We start from the raw sequence: 22,042 nt of genomic DNA, 5'->3' as shown, positions 1-22,042 counted from the left end.
CAATCATCCAACAAACTGCTGCTCTGCGTGCCATAACACAATAGCCTCACCTCTGTGGTCACCAGGAATGACATGTAAACCCTTCCCCCAAAAACAATCATCCTTCCAACCACACACCCTACATGGTGTAGCGTGCTACTCAGGTAGGGAAGTGCTTCAGTGCCTCACATGGGTTAATAAGCGCTATATGAATGCTACAATATAATACAATACGCTAGCTGTAATGGACCATGGGCCAGATTTATGACCACAACATTTTGCGAATTGCAAATTGTGATTTTTTGCGACTCGCAAAATGGAATTTACAACAGTGTCTGAGACACTGCTTGCAATTCTCAAATTGGTCACAAGGGACGTGCCTCGTTATTATTCCTAAGGCAGATTGCAATTTGCGACCCATTGGGAATGGCCGGCACTCACAAGGATGGTGGCCTGCTGGGATCAGCAGACCACCATGTTTGTGACTGCTTTTTTTAATAACACAGTTTTAAAAAAAAATGCCGCCTATTTTCCTTAAAGCCCACGGATTTCATACTTTTCATCTGGCTAATGGCATTAGTGATCTCCTGTTTCATCAGCTCAGTGTCCATAAGTGGCTCACTTCTCTGAATAGTGTTGGTGTTGGTATCTCCATGACAAAGTCTTCCAAGCTATGTGCCGGGGTCACCCCTCTAGCCCTGTATAGCTCCGTAAGGTGATTGTAAAGGCGTGTGCAATGGTGCCGGGGTTTCGGTCACCCCGTCATCTTCCAGAGAGATGGTGGGGATCCATCACTGGCCTGCCTCCTTTTTGGATAGCCACACCAAAAGTTTGCCTTCTTTATTGCCAACATCATAGAGTTTGCCCTGTTTTGCCCTTTATAGTGAACTGGCCTCCTGGTGCAGCAGGGACCCAAGGTCATTCCTCACCACTTTTATCTTATCTGCCAGGCTAGCGGTGGGGTGAGCCACGTCGTCAGCCTCCCATGTTGCTTATTTTGTTTCAAGCTTTCTAGACTCTTTGGCACGCTCCTTCAACTTACCTGAGATATGCACAATGAGTTGTCCCCTGCGGACTGTCTTATGTACCTCTGCAGCTTCAGTGTCCACCGAACCTGTGTTCTCTGCACACTAAAGTTCTGTTGTCTTGGAGACCATTTTTCTAGAATTCCATGCCCTCAAGTCCCAGGAGTCTAACTTCCATTCCTCCCTTGTCCCCTGAGTGCTTGTGGCAAGGTGTGTAACAAGAGGGGAGTGGTCTGAGATGCCTGTGCCAGTGTTCCTGAACCTTCCTACATGTTGCTTTGGCATCAGGAAAGTAGTCCAGTCTGGACATGGAATGCATTCTATTTTTATTTATTTATTTTTAAAGTTTTCTATAGTGCCAACATGACCACCTGGGGTATCAGAGCGCTTTACAATTTATACATCAAGTGGAATACAGATACAAGCAAGCAAAGCAGAAGCAACCAAGCTGAGAATAAAGTCATGTGGAGCAAAGGGAGTCTCGAGACCATATCAGCTGGGCTGCAAAACTACGACTGTGACCTCTATAACAGATTGAAAAGCAGACAGAGGTCTTTACAATTTATATACCAAGCGTAATATAGATACATTCAATCAAAAGTGAACCAACAAAGGCGATGAGTGAGTCATGTTGATGCTGTATGTGAATTGTAATGTCCCCGGGTGCTCCTCATCGCCTCTCGGCGGCGTTCGACACGGTCCCACACGTTCTACTTCTTTCACGTCTGGCTAAGATTGGTCTGTCAGGCGCCGTGTGGGACTGGTTTTGGTCATTTCTGGATGGGCGTGCAGAGCAGATCTGGATCCCACCATCCTCCTCCTCCCCTCAACCGGTAACTACAGGTGTCCCACAGTGTTCTAACCTTAGCCCCCTTCTTTTTAACATCCATGTTACCCCGCTGATCCATCTGGTGGAGGAGTTGGGGGCTAAGGTGATGGCATATGCAGACGATACCTAGCTGCTTTTTACCTGGGACAAAGATGCGGACACGGTATTACCAGTACAACACTGCCTATCCTCCATTTTCAAATGGCTTGCTGAGGCGCAGCTGAAATGTAATGAAGAAAAATTCTGCTCTTTGTCAAATTCCCCCTTAACTTTAGAGAGCAGCTCTGGCCTCCTGAGTTTCCTTCACCCACCTCATCAGGAAATTCAGCAAAAACCTTGGCGGTATGGTTTGATGAACGTCTTTTCTTTTCAACACACATCAACAAGCTGGCTGGATGTTGTTTTGGCCTGCTTAAAACCCTCAGAAGATTCTTCCCCCTCCTTCCTCTAGTAGCGAGGAAAACTAATACCTGCGCGCTCATCCAGTCTAGGCTGGACTATGCCAATGCCCTCTATGCTGGTGTTCCTGGGTACATGTTGAAAAAACTGCAGGTGGTTCAGAATTCAACAGCCAGACTTCTGTTGGGCATTCTGGCTAGAAACAGTGTCTGGCAACAGCTACGCTCTCTTCACTGGCTCCCTATGTTGGAGCGAGTTAAAATTTAAACCCTTGATTTTGGCCCACTGCGCCTGCATGATCGAGGCGCTTTTCTTTTTATGTTCCTGCACATCCTATGTGGTCCTCGTTCCTTTGCTATGCTCTGATCCCTCACTTTAAGTTTCAGAGAATAGGGGTCAGCTCTTTTACGGTGAAGGAGGCGGCTGCCTGGAATGCCCTTCCTCTTGCTTTATGAACTATCCAGGACCCAGCTGTGTTCAGGAGGAAACTGAAAACTCATCTATTTTCTTGCTAGTACTCCATCTCTCCTCCCCGCTTGGCTCCGCACCGAGATACTCATGAATAGCTTTGCACGCTATAAATTTATGTAACAATTTATGTAACATAGGTCTGCTAACCCCATGGTGTCAAGAAAGGAAGCCAATAATGAGTCAGTCTTGGGTTTGTCCCTTGTTGTCATCAGTCTGTCAAGAGCTCCCTATTGGGTTAAATTGAGGTCACAGCCTATGAGGAGTAGGGCATCTGGCACAGCTGTCATCCACAAGCCCATTTTGGGCAGTCCATCAGGCAGTATTCCCAGCGGTAGATGCCAGGATGCTGGAGTCAGGCTTACCCCAGTACACCGTCCTCTCACCGCTGCCTGGCCGCCATGTGTGTTGACTCATGTGTGGAGGGGGGTGGATTATTGTACCAGTATGCCCACCCCCCCCTAGAGCTTGCAGAGAATTCGAAGTGCACCAGTAAGCGATATGTGCCATGGTTCAGCTCCCTGCATATGTTTCCTCCGGATCACTGACATAATATAGAATGACAAAATATAGACTTACCAAAATATAGTCACCAAAATATAGAATGCCAAAATATCGAATTCCTATCTACAAACAGGTAAGTACAAAAATATCGAATCCAAAATATAGTCTGTAAAAAATATAGTCAGTCAAAATATCGATTTTTTTTAAATGTCTTAAAAGTAATTTAAAATTAATGAAATAATAAATATAATTAACTAAAACATACTTAAAAATACTCAAATAACCTTAAAATTAAGATATAATTAATTTAAGGTATTAATAGAAAATGTACAATATTTTACCGTAGGATAGCAGGAGGGTAACATTTAATATTACCACTCCAGTGAGTGCAACAGTAGGGAAAGCGTTGGATAGCGTAGGGGTAAAAAATACTATTCCCACTCCAGTGAGTGCAACAGTAGGGAAAGCGTTGGATAGCGTAGGGGTAAAAAATACTATTCCCACTCCAGAGAGTGCAACAGTAGGGAAAGCTTTGGATAGCGTAGGGGTAAAAATTACTATTCCCACTCCAGAGAGCGCAACAGTAGGGAAAGCGTTGGATAGCGTAGGGGTAAAAAATACTATTCCCACTCCAGTGAGTGCAACAGTAGGGAAAGCGTTGGATAGCGTAAGGGTAAAAATTACTATTCCCACTCCAGAGAGTGCAACAGTAGGGAAAGCGTTGGATAGCGGGAGGGTAAAAAATACTATTCCCACTCCAGTGAGTGCAACAGTAGGGAAAGCGTTGGATAGCGTAGGGGTAACAAATACTATTCCCACTCCATAGAATGCAACAGTAGGGAAAGCGTTGGATAGCGTAGGGGTAAAAATTACTATTCCCACTCCAGAGAGTGCAACAGTAGGGAAAGTGTTGGATAGCGTAGGGGTAAAAAATACTATTCCCACTCCACAGAGTGCAACAGTAGGGAAAGCGTTGGATAGCGGGAGGGTGAAAATTACTATTCCCACTCCAGTGAGTTTAACAGTAGGGAAAGTAATGATTTAATATATTATTAAAAATTAATTAAATATCAATACCAATAAAACATTAATTGAAATTAATAACCACTTTAATATTATGTAATAATTAATTAGAAATACAACTACATATTAGTTATTAAAAATTAATAACCTATTCATAATTATTTAACAACTAATTATTTTTCAATAACAAAAACTAATTAATAATAAAAATTAATACCAATTGAAATTTAACAGTAAATTAATTATCAATACACAAAAAGTATTTTTAATATGTAATTAATTACAATTACATTACTTCCCACCCTATTCCCCTATAAACCCACATCCCACTACAGAAAATACATTAATACAATTATCATAATTATCAAATATTTAATTAATACAAAATAATTACCAATTAATAAACATTAATTGCCAATTAATAGAAATTAATTACCAATTAAAAATTAATTAACAATACATTTAAAATCAATACCAATAAATGAAAAAAATTATTTACTTAATTACAATTAAATTACTTTCCACCCTATTCCCCTATAAACCCACAACCCACTACAGAAAATAAATTTAGAAAATTAACACAATTAACAATTAATCAATTAATACAAATTAATTGGCAATTAATAAAAATGAATTACCAATTAAAAAATAACAATAAATTCAAAATGAATACCAATAAATAAAAATATTTAATTAATTACAATTAAATTACTTCCCACCCTATTCCCCTATAAACCAACAACCCGCTACAGAACTAGAAAGCAAAATGTAATTAAAAATTAATAATAATTGCTAAAAATTTATTTTTAATTTAATATAATTAAATTACTTCCCACCCTATTCCCCTATAAACCCACAACCCGCTACAGAATTAAATTACACAAAAATTAAATAACATAAAATTCATTACTTAAAATACATTAAACATACATTACAAAAATTAATATACACTTTTCACACATATATTAACATACAAAACACTTTAAAAAAATTGATATTATTAAAAAATCGATATATTTAATGCCTATATTGTATACTTCGATATTTTGACTTCTATATTTTAAAAATCGATATTACTTACCTTAAATTCGATATTTTTAACCACTATATAGTGTCCATTCGATATTTTGTCCATGCTATATTTTTACTTCGATATTATGTCCATTCTATATTTTGGAATCAATATTATGACTGTTTACCGTTTCCTCCTGTGTGTGTTTCTTGCAGGAGAATTATGTTGAGATTTTGCCTCGTTAGGTATTTCCACATTGCTCCCCTCTTCAGCTTACTCCTTAAACCAATAATATTCCAGGTTAGGATTTTAATGGGGAGGGGTCAGCGGGATGTGTGTGTGTGGTGTGGCTGGTGTCATGTATGTTTTTCTCTGTCCGGTGTACTCAGTGTTGTATGTGGACTTGGTATGCCTTGTGAGAAACCCCTACTACCCCACACCCTGCTTCTAACTTCCTCGTGCCATTGATCTAAAACTAGCCACCTCCCCAAGACTTGAAGTGTCTGTTGCCCCAAGTACATTGACAATAACATCATGTTGTCGCTGTGATAAGTTAGTGAGGAGTAGGTGTGGCCCTCCTGAGGTTCCGTATATGCTCAATTATGGCATATCCTCATCGTAGGCCCCACCCCCATGGGTTGGACTGCTGTGTCTATGCATACCCAGGCTGCCCCTATTGCTCTTAATTTGATTGTCATCAGGGTGACCACAACTGTCTACTCGAGTTTGCCATGGAGTCCTAAGATCTGTAGTATCCTTCATCCAAGCCTCTGGCCAAGGCCTCTCATTTTTCCCCAAGTCCCAGGAATGGTGCTCTTGTATAATCCCACCACTCTGCTCTCTTAGTCTCTGTCTGGACTCTAGTCAGAGCAGCTGCTGAGTGTCTGCGGGTTCTTACTTCAAGGCCTCTGTCATCTTCATTCTGGATCCTGGAATTGCTCTCAGGAGTGTGGGAGGTCAACCGCATGATTCCAACTAGTCCCACATGGCTGCGGCCGTCTGGAAGAATTGTGTGTCCCCTTTGTTGCTGATCCGCAGTTTCACCGGGAAGACCAGGACATACTTCAAATTTAGTAACAGGATGCCTGATGATTGCTGGTTGTCTCCGCACCGCTGTGGTGTAGTCAGGATAAGGTTTGCTGAGGCCCCCTCTACTTGCCAGGACCGTGGGTGTGGGTGATCTGGAGGATAAGGTTATGGTCCCAGAATTTGAGCAGTGAAGCCCCTATGTGTCGCAGGGGGTGCCCCCTGACCAGCAGCTTGCCCAGTACCCTGTGTGACCTTTCTACTTTAAACATCTTCGTGGTCTTGTTATGTTATGTTAGCAAAGCTTATAAAGCGCACTTCTACCCGTGGGTGTCCTGGCGCTACACACTGACTAGTAAGCGGGGTGCCTAAACCGCTAAAAGCTCTGAGGCCTTCCTAAGATGTAATGGCAGGCTGTTCTAGGTCATCACCGCACCATAGGAGAAACTCTTGCCTCCCTAACTGGCCTTGTTGATTCGGGGAACGGCTACTAGTCCTCCTTCGGTGAAACGCAGCTCTCTGCCTGGAACGTACCATTCAAAGAACTTAGTCAGAAAATCCGGGCCAGTGCCACTCAGCGTCTTAAAAACTGTGCACAGTGCCTTGAATTGTGCTCGTTTTATAACCGGTAGCCGGTGCAATTGCCGGAGACCGTCTCGGGCAGAGGCAAATCTAGGTATCCCAATTAGCAGTCTTGCCGCTGCATTTTGTACTGTCTGTAGTCTGACCAGATGTTTTTTTTTCAAGTTAAGGTACAGATTATTGCAGTAATCGAGGCGGGACAAAATGAGGGCTGAGACAGCTGTCCTGAAACCATCTGCTAGAAGGAGAAATTTAATTTTTCTTAAAATCCTAAGGAGATAGAAACAGGTAGATACCACTCCGCTTGCCTGGTCCCAAAAACAAGTTTATGATCCAGGATCACACCCAAGTTTTTGGCCTTATGTACAGGAGCTGAAAATTTGCCCATACCCTCCGGCCACATGTCAGGAGACCAGATGTGTGGATTGTTCCCAAATATAATTACCTCATTCTTGCCTGCATTCAATTTCAAGCAATTAGAGGCCATCCAGCCAGAGATACTGTTCAGACTGTCATGACATCTTATGGCCATCATGTCTTTAGTCCCTCGTTTAATGGACAACACAATTTGTGTGTCTTCTGCATAAGATATTAATTGCAACCCGAAGGACCTTATCAGTGCCGCCAACGGACTAACATAGACATTAAAGAGCGTCAGGCTCAAGGAGGAACCCTGTGGCACCCCACATGGGAGGGAAAACGGCTTGGATTTGTCCTGCCCCATATCAACTGTTTGGACTCTGTCCGCCAAGAAAGATTTCAGGAGGTGCCAGGCCCTTCAATCCACCCCTGCCTTCACCAAACAGTCCATCAACACATAATGATGGACCGTATCGAAGGCCGTGGACAGATCCAGCAGGATCAGGGCCGCTACACCTCTCTGATCAACTGCAGCTCTGACCTCCTCAATGGCCTTGATCAGGGCCAGCCCTGCACGAAACCCAAGCTGCGTGGGGTCAAGCGCATAAGTGCTTTGAAAGAAAGCGCTGAGCTGCCTGTTAACGGCTTTCTCCAGCAACTTTGCTGGCAGCGGAAGACGAGATATGAGTCTATAGTTATTGGGATCCTCTTTATCCAAACTGTTTTTTTTAATAGCGGTAGTATATAGGCAGATTTCCAAGGCCTAGGGAATTCACCCACGTCTAAGATAGTTTTAAACAAGGGCGTGAGGATGGAAGCCACGACCTCAGGACTATTTTTAAGCACCGCAGCTGGGCAGGGGTCCATTGGTGACCCGGACCGCAATGCCCGCAACAGGTTTGTAACCTCTGAGACCTGAAGCGGATTAAAACCCATCAGTCTGTCAGCCACCGACATCACCCCTGAGACCCGGCTGGCTGCCACCTCTCCTGTCTCCCCTTGACCCTTAGAAAAGGAAGAGAAGATAGCCTCCACCTTATTCTGGAAGAAAGAGGCAAACTATTCACAAAGTGCTGGGCTACTTTGTGAAGTGGGTTTGGTTGGTTGAGTCAGATTGGTGATGGTCCTAAACAGTTCTTTGGAGGATGAATTAGCATCCTTTATCTGCTCCGCGAAGTACGCTTTCTTGGTCTCTAGGATTAATTTCTTGTAGCTAATGAGGCTTTTTCTCTATTATTAATACTGTACCCTTTCCTCCAGACCCTTTCAAGCCTTTTGCACTCAGTTTTATGCTCTTGTAGTTTCATTGAGAACCATGGTGCTGAAAGCTGTGCTCTCCTGGGGATAATAAGCTTACTTGGCGCAAATTTATCACATGGGTTCCTAATCCACCCAGAGTACAGGTCCACTGCTGTGTCAACATTTGCTGGAAAAGTTGGCCAATTCCAGGACAAAAAATTCCCCATCTCCGTGCTATGTTTTTCCAGGCCTGGATGGAGATTCTCTCCCTGGGCTTCTGATTAGACCTATTTAGCAGGTTTTGACGGAGCATAAAGATGATGGCTGCGTGGTCCGACCAAGGAATCTGCACAGTTTCAGATATGGCCAAATCATTATTATTAGAGAAAATGCCATCCAAGGTGTGTCCCGCAACATGTGAGGGACCAACTACACGTTGTTCTAAGCCCCCTCCACACTCTTGCCTCAGAGTACCTACTATATGAACCAATCCTCTAGGAAAAGTACTGCGCTTGGGCCCTCAGTGTTCACCGACACCCCCACCATCCATACATTGTTGCACCAAGAGTGACCCTATGTTTACTCCACCTTGTCTTGCAGGGGTGCAATAGTTTTTGGGATGGCCCTCATCAAGTTCTTGTTATCATTAACTGCGGGTTTTGGTCAAGTCAGCGTGTTTTCTGTCTGCCACCCTACTTTGTCCATCAACGTCTTGTAGTCGGCCCGCGGGAGGCTAGGGAGAAGGGCCACCATGTAAATTTTCTGTTTTAGGGCTGTTTTGGGTCTCTGGTGGCCATCACAGGAGCCGCTGTGCCTGTGGCTCCTCGGAAGGCTTAGAGATATCGTCTAGGTAATCTGAAATATCTATATGGCGCAGGCGTTAATCTGGCAAGTGGCAGAGATTATGGCCTCTGCGTCCCCGGGAGAAGGCCTGTTATATCTCTAGATAAGCCTTTAGCACTCTACAACAGTGGTTGGTGTTAATAGGCAAATTATCCTCCTTAGAGGGAATGAACAGGAGGCTAGTTTCAAAAGTATTTTTGACACATTCCCGGAATCTTTACAACCTATTTCAACAGGTGACTGATGGGTTCATTATAGCCTGATATTACACTCACCTTCGAGTGATAGATTTGTGACTATGGGGCTTATTTAGCGATAAGGCGGTTGGCGCGCCAAAACAAATATTGAGATTAGCATTGTGCATCCACAATATGTAGCTGGACTAAGGTTGTACTTTATGAGTATATTTTCTACTTTTGTAATGTATGTTTTCCTTATATCCAATAAAAATCTTTTTTTTTTTAAATCAGTTGCCATTCTTGTATGCCTATTGTAGCTTTTCAAAATCCAACTAGCAGATAACACTTTACTACTGAAAGCAGTGAGGTCAGCAAGATGCAACTTAAAGCAGAGTTTCCAGCATGATGGTAACTACTTAGATACCTGTTCCCTCCTCTTGTTACAAATGCTTAGGAAATTCCTTCCTTTATTATCTCAGGCCGATAGAAGAATCACTGTGCAGGCACTAATAGGTTCTCGCCTGGATTACGCCAATGTGCTTTATCTCGGCCTCCCGGAATATCTTTTATCACGTCTGGAAATTGTCCAAAACTCTGCTGCGCGTGCCATTTCTGGTCTTCATCGGAGATCCAGTGCTAGAGACCTTTTAAAAACACTTCATTGGCTTCCAATTCGGAAACGCATTGTTTTTAAAGCGCTCACTCTGGCCTTCAAGGCACTTCATGGCTCTGGTGCCAAATACATCAGAAAACGGCTGGAATTCTATCAGCCATCTAGGTCGCTTAGGTCTTCCTCCTTGGCCTTGGCCTTTGTTCCAGCAATCAGGCGAGCCCGTATCGGAGGCCGCTCTTTCAAACGCCTGGCGCCACAATTGTGGAACGCCTTGCCTCTGTCTCTGAGGAAGAGTGTTAATCTTTTAGCCTTCAGGAAAGACCTCAAATCGTGGCTTTTATTTTTCAGTAAGTCTGTCCTCTCTCGCCTGCTCTGTACCGCTTCAGGTTTTTAGCGCCGGGACACTCTTCAGAGTAGCTGACCGCTATATAAGACTCAAAATAAAATAACATAACATAACATAACATGAACGGCATTCTAGAGAGGCAGAAGCATTCTTGGTATGCCTCGTAATGGAGTAATGGTGAAATAATTGATGACCTATACCCATTCATTTTCCTATAGAATATCTGACCAGCCACCAAAGAGACTCTGTAATTCAATACCCCTGTGACATCTGATGAAACAGGATCCATACCCTGTTCAATATGCTAGCCATTCCAAACTTTCCTGGCCAAGTTTTAGGCCTTAATTGTGCCTTCTGCCCATGATTCCTTGTTATACCCTGAAGCAGACGCATCACCATCATAATAACTGTATTTCGATCACAAAGATCTTATAGAGTACATCCCAACCAAATACATAAGCCAGGGTGGTTATAACATGCCAAAATGTATAGCAGTCTGTATAACGGACGCTTAAAAAATTCCATACAGATATTAAAACCATAGAAAATTACATATCATTAATATAGAATATATGTTGTTAAAAACTAGAATCTAGATATATTAGACCAGGCACCTTCATCATCTAATCCATAGAGCCAACAAGAATCTAGCTAGGCCAAAAACCACTACTCTGCTAGTGTCTGTGCAAAGGATTCCAAGCAGCTCTAGATAATGCCCAGGTCCAATAAGCCTGCACAGGGGGATAATCCTCTTGGCCCTCAAATTCTTATAATACGGCCAGAAAAACAGCAGCAGGAGTAACAATTTGGGGCTTTCCTTACAAGCTGAGCATAAAGCATCAGAAAGTACATTGCAACACCACTTGCTGCAAAACAATTTAGTGGGAAGAGTCTTATATCTAAATTAGAGGAACAATGTCGTTGCATGTGGGAGAACAATTTCATCAATAGTGTCCTCAAAGACCGGGAAAGGTTTAAAATGTACAAACTCTCAAGTAAGTTAACCCATGGGATTTAACACATCCTTCACCAGGATGGGTTGCCAATAAATGGCCTTTACACTACTCTTTGAAATCATATTCAACTCCTCCAGATGTATCCAATATTTCACCAGCCCCAATTCCCTCAATAGTTCCCTAAGGGAACGGAACCAGGGAATTTTACTTATCGTGGGTTGTATCATAAGGTCCCTGATGACCACTCTACAGGGGGCAAGATCCTCAGTCGTCCACAGGCGGAGCCAGAACAGTACGTTTTTACAGTCTAAAAACTCAGCATGTTTACAAGCAATCTGAGAGGTTCTAAACTACCAGGATTAGGTTGTCTTTCATAAAAAGCGTGTCATATTGGCCTTGAAGGTCCCTCAACAAATGTGGGAAGACCGACAGAAGAATTGGACTACCTGCCACGATTACAACAACAAAATTTTAGTTAGTGTGCCAAAATTTCAAACAATACTGTACATAGGTGAGACACATATTTTACTCAAGCAGCAAGAAAAGAGGATATGGTGTATGGACGGTATTTGAACATAATATTGAGTCCTAACTATCGAGTGACACAAATATATTTTTAAATATTGTGTCATATAAATATTGTGATGCAGAAATATAATTGACAAAAATATCGACTTCTGTAAGGTAAGTAATATCGTTTTCAGGAACATCATTGTTGTTGATATTGTTTGCAGTAATACAGTTGTAAAAAATATCGCTTTTTAATGTTGAAGTGTTTTAAATAATATTTGAATTGTATATGTTATATATTGATTGTATAGTTGTTGGTTTTTAATATAGTTTGTAATTTTAAGTTATTTATCATTTTAAATTAATTGGTGATAGTAATTTATAGGGTCATAGTGGGTTGTGAGGTTTGAAGGGGTACAGGGTGGGCAGTTATTTAAGTATAATTATTAAATAATTCATTTTTAATTAATAATAATTATTTAATTGATAATTAATTATGTAAATTATGTCAAGTTATATTTTATGTGTAGGTTGTTGAGTGTGTAGGCGTATAGGGTGGGAAGTTAATTAAGTAATAATTTATTTATAACAAATTAATTTATCATCAATTATTTAGTTGAAAATTAATTATGGAAATTGTGTAATTATATGTCTTAAATTATATTTTAAATGCAGGTTGTTCAGTTTGTTGGGGTTAAGGGTGAGAAGTTACTTAAGTAATATTTGATTAATAAGTACATAATAATTTTAATTAAAATATGTAATTTTGTATAAAATTATTTAATACATATTTGTTTTTAATTATATATTAGGTGTGTGCTGTGTTTTTAGGAGGATAGGGTGAGAAGTTATTTAGGTCATAATGAATTAACACTTATTCATTTTTATTCATTATTATATTTAATACATATATTAATGTAGCTATATATCTTTACTTGTTATATGAGTAAATTAAAATATAAAATTTGAAAATCATAATATAAATTATAATGAAAATGTTTAATAATAATTTTACATTATATATCTGTTTATGAACATACACTCATATATATATATATATGTGTGTGTTTGTTTAAATTAGCATATATATATTTAAATATTATTTAAACATATATAATTTGCATTATATTTGTTACATGTTAAAATGTTTAATATTTACTATTTTTAACAACATATATATTAAAAAGCGATATGTTTCAATGTATTTTTTAGATATTAGAGTAAAACGATCATATTTATCTCAATGTTATTGCACTTACCTTTATATACATAGGAAAGCGATCTTTTCTGATTTTTGTGATTGATATTTTTGACACCATATTTATGTAGCACATTATTTGTGTTTTCGATATTACGTCAGTGAACCCTTCGAAGATGACAGACATAGGCCAACAACAGAGCAAGCTTCCTCACACCCCCCAGGACGAGGATGGCTTTGCAAAGCTTGTAATAATGCATCACAGCTTGATAGCTAACACAGAAACGCTGCCTCTCAGTTCCACTCAACTACAAACTATTGTTTTTAGCTTCCTGCTAGAAGCAATTTCAGCTGTCCTATATGTATGTCATCCGCTATTGGCGCGGGAGAAGAGGTGATCTGTGGTCAAATGTTTTATGAAAAAAAGGAGAATTTTGTTCCAAAATAATGGTGACCAAACCAAAATCTCTCGCTTGGATGCAACTGAGAGTGTTTGTAGAATGGGGTGTCTATTGGGGTAAGAAAGCTTGGATTATATGTCTCTCCTCTCACACCCCCAAATCACTTTTCTCAGATTGTTTTTCGGCTCCTAAAGTCATCAGCAACTCCGCTCTGGCAGAGGGGACCCAGAAGGCAACTGACCTTGTCCTTGACACCTGGGTCGATGGAGTGCACCAAAATGAAAAGCCCGACTCCAAGGGAGACAGCAAGAAGTTACATGACATCTTCACAGGTAAAAGGCGGGCTGGTTGACGGGGTACACGGCAAGCACCAGAGCATCCGACAGGCCACAAAGAATGTCACATAACACTGTAGCGGGGGATTGGGGAGCCATTCGCTGTAGAGGGTGGTACTATTGTGGTTTAAAGACTGTGGCTTTATCTTGATTCTCCTCATGTCAATCTTCACGAAATATTTTCTTAAAGGTCATGGACCATTTATTTTGATTCCAAATCTTATGTTTCACAAGAAAATCACCAGTATGTGCTTTGCAGCCTTACAATATCTGTTGTCGCTTCATCAAAAGCTAAACTAGTACACATATTTTATGTCTCATACAACAAACTCAATCATGAATTAATCTGAAATAATTCCAAATTATAAGTACATATCTTCTCGTAAATATTGTGTGTAAAGTTAGGAGTTAAAGGTCAGATACATTTAATGAAGGCCAAAAGTCAATTCTTCTGAAAAGGCCTGATAACAGCCAACTTGAAAGGCGTGTTCTCACAAACATCTGTAGAATATGTGACCCCCTCACTTGGGATCTTCCAACTGGACCCTTTCTGTAAGTTCTACCATCGCATAGGCGAAGGCATCTGAACTTCTCACAGAGCAACTGGCCCTACCTACAACAATTATACAAATTGTACAATTATACAATTATACAAAAAGATACATAGGCTTTACCCACAGCCAAAGATCCACTACAACAGTAGGTGTTTGAATCATTAACTAATAATTTCTTTACAGCACAGGAGTTTGCCAAATCTCATAATTTTTCCTCTTAATTTTTCGTGAAAGTTTGTAAAAATTACAAAAAAATCTGGTTTTGGTGTTATAAAATGTGGTTTGTTTGTGTGTCATGGTTCGTTTTGAACAAATGCATTCTTTGTGTCAAAAAGTAATGGAAGACACCGGCATGAGACTGGCTCGGGCATTTCTCAGGAAATTACATGAAATGATGTTTATAGTAAAACATGAAGTGGCTTGCAAGGTGAGCTCTGCACCCAAGCAGCCCAAAATGGCTGTTTGTTGTCTGAAGTGGCATTTAGGGCAAAGAGTCCTTCCCTGCATGCACGTTAGATAAGAGTCTGCCTTGAAACATCTATAGAACCCAAGGAGAAGCCGGGTAAATTAGGCAAAGACGGGATCACATTCAGCAAGTCAATAGTGAAACAAGCCTGGAGTTTTAAAGTGACAAACGTACCATCTCATGGGGTTATAGAACCTGGACTAAGGCAGAAGGGGCAATTTTGAGGAGGACCTAAATTAGATAGTTATGGTATGGTATATTATGTTATGTTAAATGACTCTTGATTAAGCATGTGCGTATCATTAGGCTTCATGACTCTAGAATGAAAAAATAGTCACCCCAAGAGAATTAGGCTAGGTCCAGACAAAGCCAAGTTTTAAAGCGTTCCTGAAAGCTAACAGATGAAATAAGATAGAGATAAGGTGGTGGCTTGTTACACAATATTGGAGCCTAAACTAAAAAATTCCCACCCGTCACAACATGCATAATTAAATCAGGAAATATTTTGAAGATTGATTGAGGAGCCCTGTGTTCTATTAGGATAATTAGACGCAACTGATTTACAAAAAAGTGATAGAACACAATTGAACAAAGTGCACCCAACAGTACAAAGAATCCGAGCCAAGCCTAGGTGTCATGTCTAACTCCAGACAAGAGGGAATTAATCCGTAGGTGGTTATTACGAGCCTTAAAGTAAACATAGATTCAGCAGGTTATAGACGTTACCAGCTGAACAAGCATTACAAGTTGAAACATTTTACTAGATAAAAATACCTAAAAGAATGGGAAACATACCTGGGAAGTGATTTTTGGTATGAGATGAAAACATGTGAAAATTAATGATAAACACCAATTTTCCAAGTAATTCCTTATTCCATGCGTGAAAACTTTTAATAGTAAAGTAATACCTCACTATTGGTAACTCAGGGCACAGCATCAGAACATGGTTTTCTGGCAGAACTTTTAATGAACACTAAAGTTATATTTTGAACTTCAAGCTTTGGGTCTAAGATAAAGGAGGGCCACCCATTCTTACAAGTAGTCCTTTTGTAATTTACCACTTCCCGAAGGTCAATTCTAGGTTCCTATTCCGCTACCATCAAAGTCAGCACAGACCTTTCATTGGCTTCAACGAATGTCAGAGCATTCAGGTCTTGCTTGATGCTTCGGCATTCCTCCAACACACATTCCTTCCCTCATAGCCTCAATCTCTAGCTGTGGGTAGGACAGGGAAGAGATATGCCATAAGGTTAGAGTGACTTGGCATCCTGGATTTGCTCGGACAATTCTGTTTTTTCACCAGCAACGTCTAGTAAATTTAGCACATGTCCTAGTTTACTGAGAAAGTTGATTGAACACTGGGGTATATGGGGAGAAGGGGGAGGGAAGTTTACTTGTGTTTCATTGCAGGATTAGTGAGCCACCCTTATCAGAATGAAAGCAGTTTAAGTAGCACATGTTTATACTCTGGTCCTGGTTATGAGGGTGTTTCAGCATTTTCAGACCCCTGTGCAAACCCTTGTTCACGCAGAAGTCTAAATTCTGAGTTGTGTGGCATTTGTGGCATTCATTAATTATTAGATGCAATAAGGAACTTACCTTTGTTAAATTTCCGTAGGTCAAATCTGCTGTAATTTAAATAGTGAAAACTGTACGGTATTTACAGTAACACGCATGGCTATGTGTGGTAAGCACATATCTTTTTCCCAAAACCTGGAATTTGTGAACATTATTGCATCCAGTGAATATTGAACACCTCAGTGTTGGATTTGTATCGAATGCGATTATTATTGCTACCCGTAATCAGGCCATTAGTGTATAAACTACATGTAATTATTCTTAGTGCCTCACTGTCTGTGTTTTCTATGTAGGTGAGCACTGCCATTCTGTGACCATGGGCAACACTGTAGTCATGCTTCTCTTTTTGTAGAATGTTCCTGTTCTTTTTTTCAAAATCTGGTCACCTGAATGGAGACCATCCCAAACCTTATGCTACAAGAGAGCCTTATGCTCAAGAGAACCTTATGCTCAAGAGAGCCTTATGCTCAATAGAACCTTATGCTCAAGAGAGCCTTATGCTCAAGAGAACCTTATGCTCAAGAGAGCCTTATGCTCAATAGAACCTTATGCTCAAGAGAGCCTTATGCTCAATAGAACCTTATGCTCAAGAGAGCCTTATGCTCAATGGAACCTTATGCTCAAGAGAGCCTTATGCTCAATAGAACCTTATGCTCAAGAGAGCCTTATGCTCAATAGAACCTTATGCTCAAGAGAGCCTTATGCTCAATAGAACCTTATGCTCAAGAGAGCCTTATGCTCAAGAGAACCTTATGCTCAAGAGAGCCTTATGCTCAATAGAACCTTATGCTCAAGAGAGCCTTATGCTCAATAGAACCTTATGCTCAAGAGAGCCTTATGCTCAAGAGAACCTTATGCTCAAGAGAGCCTTATGCTCAATAGAACCTTATGCTCAAGAGAGCCTTATGCTCAAGAGAACCTTATGCTCAAGAGAGCCTTATGCTCAATAGAACCTTATGCTCAAGAGAGCCTTATGCTCAATAGAACCTTATGCTCAAGGGATCCTTATGCTCAAGAGAGCCTTATCTACCAGAGAACCTAATGCTACAAGAGAGCCTTATGCTACCAGAGAACGATAAGCTACAAGAGAACCATATGCTGCAAGAGAGCCTTATGCTCAAGAGAACCTTATGCTACAAGAGCACAGCATCACAGCGGCAAACTAGTTTTAGCTGTAGAACAGAAAGGACGGACCCAAGCATACATCTCTGAAAGAAGTTGACTCTGTTTCTACCTTTACATAATATTAATTGCCATAGGTACAATCACCGTCTTCAGCCTAACAAGTTGTCATCCCAAGGCTATTCAGCTAACATAGACCATCATGCTATCCGCATCCGGTCCACTACAGATTCACAGCTGTCAGAAAGGCAGAGTACCTTTGCAAACTTTCCAGAAAAAACAAAGCATGTTCTTGTACATGGTCTGACGGATACTCTACATATCTGCAACCAGTCACATTCAAAAAGTGTTAATCCACTCTGCAAACCCCTTGCTTCAAAGGATGTGGTTAGCCACATAAGGTTGAGGAACCCTCAGGTATTCATACCCGGTAAGACCTCCATGACCATGCCCATAGCACTTTGTGAAATGCCCTTTGCTTGCTCTGAATTTCCCTGTTTGCACTGCCAATTCTACACCAGATCTAACTAGTTTTGCTTATCTGTTTTCATTTCTCCTGGTATCATGCCTCAGAGATCTCAGACGGAGAGTTAGAAGAATCCATCCTAGAGGACCCCCGGCCGCCAGCCAAGAAAAAAGATGCATTAATGGCAGCCAGGAAGGAGCGAATGAGCAAACCAAGCACAGGTTAGAGGGACCCTATGTAACTCTGAAACTATCACGGTGGATGGATGGAATTGGCCCAACTTAACAAATGAGACTGTTACATTTAACGCTTTAAAGTTGTACGTCCTTTTCTCTGAATACTGCCTCCTCATCTCTGCATGGGGAGTCATGGTCTCTGTGTACCTCCTGTTCCTCCCTAGGATGTACCATAATCCTTGCACATTACTTTTGAGCCTATCTGAATTGTTTCATATCCTTTCTATATTTCCAGAAGTCCCTCAGTGATGTGCCATGGCCTATATACATCCTCAGCCTTTCCTTAGTGTGTAACCGCCTGCATGTGCCCCCACAGACTTGTCGGCACCATTTGCTTTTTATACTACCTTAATCTATCCAGAGTGAGTCATATTTCTAGGGTGTAGAACTATCTCTGTACACCATTGTTCCCCTTCCTTGGGCCACTATCAAAGTCACATTATGTTTTCCATAGGGTGCCAACCTCTGAGTCTAGCCATGTCAACTTCTTAGCTTTATAATATCAATATTTAGTCAACCAAAATTGCTATTTTATTAATAACTTTTTTATTTATTAGTAGTACTACTAATATTTATGTATAGAGCACGAATTGACATTAAGGAAATACCTATGCTAATAATACACTGACAACAAAAGGGTGGACACTGTTCAAAAAGGTTTTGACTGCTTTTTGGGTTCATTGTATTAGACACAGGGACTTCTTGTGGCACTTCTGTGGTGTGCTGATGCTAGTATAGCACCTAAAAGCAGGGATAGCATCCAGGAGTAGTGATGCTGTTAGAGAGTAGCGTTAGGATAGTTAGTTCCCTGGAACACATCTTGAGGGGATGGGCAAGGTTTTGGTCATGAATGGTTAAAGGTGTTTAAGGATTACTTACAGCAGAGGGGGTGGGTAATCAGTATAGTTACTACTTTTAGTACTAGAGCAGCACAAGACAACCTCCAACAAGGGAACATTACAGGTTTTAACCATTGCATGGGCTAGGAAACCCTACAGAAAGCTATATATCCATAGGGTGCCCTTCTGTGGTATGCCAAGCCTGCACGAGCACACTATCCTTCTCAGCGCTACCAGGCCACACTCGAACTGGGCGCACAGAGGGCCAGGGTTGGACATGGCTCTAAGGGCGCTCTCTCAGTTCCAGCACACTGCTCATGGACTGTTGAAGTTTAACCAAGGAAGGGGAGGTCAAAGGGCAGGACGTCCAAATAACTGGAGGTCTTGACTGCTATTCAGGAAAGACAAAAGCGGCTTCAGCTGGTTTTTCACACTATTAGGTTCAAAAGTGTGATTCTTTTCACCTTGCAGTTTCACAATTCATTTCTGCTTGAAAGCCTCTGAGCACATTAACCTGGCCTACAATCCATGATCCATGAAGTCCCTCGTAGTGTGATCCTACCTGGTCCACTGCCAGCTTAATTTTGCACTCATTCAGGCTCACCATGTATGTTACGTTCAATCAATCAATCAGTGCTTGTTTAGCGTGGCTGCTCACCCGTGAGTGTCTCAATGGAACGTGGTAGGAAAGGAGAGGGGGTCACTGTGGTTCACTCAAAGAGCCAGGTCTATCGATCTTTCCTGAATTGTGTCAGAGACGCGGAGATCCTGAGATGAAGAGGTTCTGCCATATGTTTGTGTCTTACTTTGCTAACACCCTACTGTTGTCTAGAGACCTCTTGAGGTTAAGTGTGCATGGAAGTGCATTGATTCTTTCAGTCATCTGGTGCAATCACACCATGCTCCTCATTACCACCATGCTCCATAATGTGATTCATGATATTGTATGGCACAATAGCCGTCATGTATGTCCAAGAACATCCCTCATTCATATCCAAGAAAACCTGCAATTTGTAATTCAGAAGAGTTGCATGTGGGCCTCATGACAGTCCTAATTATTTTTATGTGTCCTAGATTAGCCCTGTTTGTCCCCTGCCCATCTTCTCAGCCTGTTCCTCCACTCTTAACCTCTTCCCACCCTTCTTGTTTCCTCAGCTCCTGCAAGATCTGACCTTGGGGATGTCAGGGCAAAGACTTCAGTAGGAGCCCGGAAGAGCCAAAAGCTTCCTAAGGCGGCTGCCTTCAAAATCACAGAGCAGGACAAGGGACAAAGCTGGGCAGGTGGGTTGACAGGCACAGGGATAGGGTGGCTAATAGGTACCAGTAACAGCTGTACTAATCAGATGACTCTGTTGAAATACATAGGAAAACCCTGATTCTATATTGAAAACTCATTATGCAGTCAATCTCTTCAATTCAACCATTTCAGAAACTCCCTGTGCTCCATAATAGCTTCTGTAACAGAGTTGCAGGCTGAAACTTTGATGAACCCCAGTGCAGTGCACTAGAACAGTTCCTATTGGTTGAAAAATATTATTAATCAGAGTTAATTTGCTGATTTTCGCTTGTGGTGGTGTGTGTTCATATGTCCCTTGTATCAAAAACTCTCCATGTGTGTAGCCATTCCTTGCAATCTTACAGTATCTAACACCCTGTAGCCTATCTAATGGTCCCACTTTTCATTTTCATAGACCAGTGGTCTCCAACCCTTTGAATAATAAGAGTTACTTATGTTAAATTAAATTAATCGCAAACTACTAATTATTAGTGATGTAATAGTGACCACATCAGACAAGAACACATAAGTGGCCACTATGTTAAAGATTACCAGCAGTGATTTCCTTAGTGCGTCAGAAGGGTTGCCAGCAGTAATGTGAAAATGGCTTTGTCAATTTGGAACACCAACATGTAAGTAATATATGCCAACCACAGCTGCAGTGCCCCTGGCACATAAGTAAACATATTAGAAATATGTCTGCAAATTATTTAGTATTTGAAGTATATTTTGGGAATTCCGCCGTTTTTGTCCAAACATCAGCTTATAAGTTCTGAAAATATACGTTTGTCTTGCAAGAAACTATTTTGGCAAATGTAAGTTAATTTAATCAAGAAAAAAGTTTCAATTTAGAAGGCTGGGATGCACCCTGGAGAGCTGCTGAGAATTAAGTGAAGAGTTACCAGTAGCTCACAAGCTACTTGTTGGAGAAGTCTGGCATATACACCTAGGGCCCGATTCAAAAAAGTAATCTGGGACAAATTCCTAACTTTACGACTTTTGGTATTCACAGAAGGCATTTAGGAGTACTAAAGTTACTAAAGACTACGGCAACGCCCTTTATGCGGGAACCACGGCCAAACTCCAGAAAAGACTCCAACGCATACAAAACGTCTCTGCACGCCTCATTCTAGGAATCCCTCGCCACAGCCATATCACCGCCCACCTGAGAGACCTGCACTGGCTCCCGGTCAACAAGAGCATCACCTTCAAGCTCCTCACTCACGCCCACAAAGCACTCCACAAGGCCGGACCAGCATACCTCAACAAACAACTCACCTTCTACACCCCGAACTGCCAGCTTCGCTCCGCTGACCTCGCCCTCGCCACAGTCCCCCACATCCAAAGAGTGACCGCTGGCATCAGATCATTCTCCCACCTCTTGCCAAGACATGGAACACCCTCCCCACCCACCTGCGGCAGACACAGGACCTGCTGACCTTCAGGAGACTTCTCAAGACCTGGCTGTGCGAGCAGTAGCAACACCCTCCCCCCACCCCCTCACCCACCCCAGCGCCTTGAGACCCTGACGGGTGAATAGTGCGCTTTACAAATGCATGATTGATTGATTGAATGATAGGATTTTGTCTCAGTTAAACTTAAGTTTTGGTCTTAAGTTAAACTTAAGACAAACTTAAGTTTAACTGAGACAAAATCCTAGTCGTAAAGTTAGGATTTT

The 22,042-nt window shown here is 41.4% G+C and overlaps 1 protein-coding gene across 1 annotated transcript in view; it reads left to right on the top strand.

The window, feature by feature from the left end:
• Window positions 1-22,042, top strand: part of LOC144769585 (tubby protein homolog) — an 83,189-nt gene that overhangs the window by 21,603 nt on the left and 39,544 nt on the right. Inside the window, exons 3-5 of the mRNA XM_078653745.1 lie at window positions 13,666-13,824; window positions 18,121-18,234; window positions 20,244-20,369. Coding sequence (XP_078509871.1) covers window positions 13,666-13,824; window positions 18,121-18,234; window positions 20,244-20,369 — 399 coding nt within the window. The remainder of the gene's footprint in view (window positions 1-13,665; window positions 13,825-18,120; window positions 18,235-20,243; window positions 20,370-22,042) is intronic.

This window comes from Lissotriton helveticus, chromosome 7 (genome assembly GCF_964261635.1).
Source record: "Lissotriton helveticus chromosome 7, aLisHel1.1, whole genome shotgun sequence".
Taxonomy (NCBI): Eukaryota; Metazoa; Chordata; class Amphibia; order Caudata; family Salamandridae; genus Lissotriton; species Lissotriton helveticus.
This window is presented reverse-complemented; position numbering and strand designations above follow the sequence as displayed.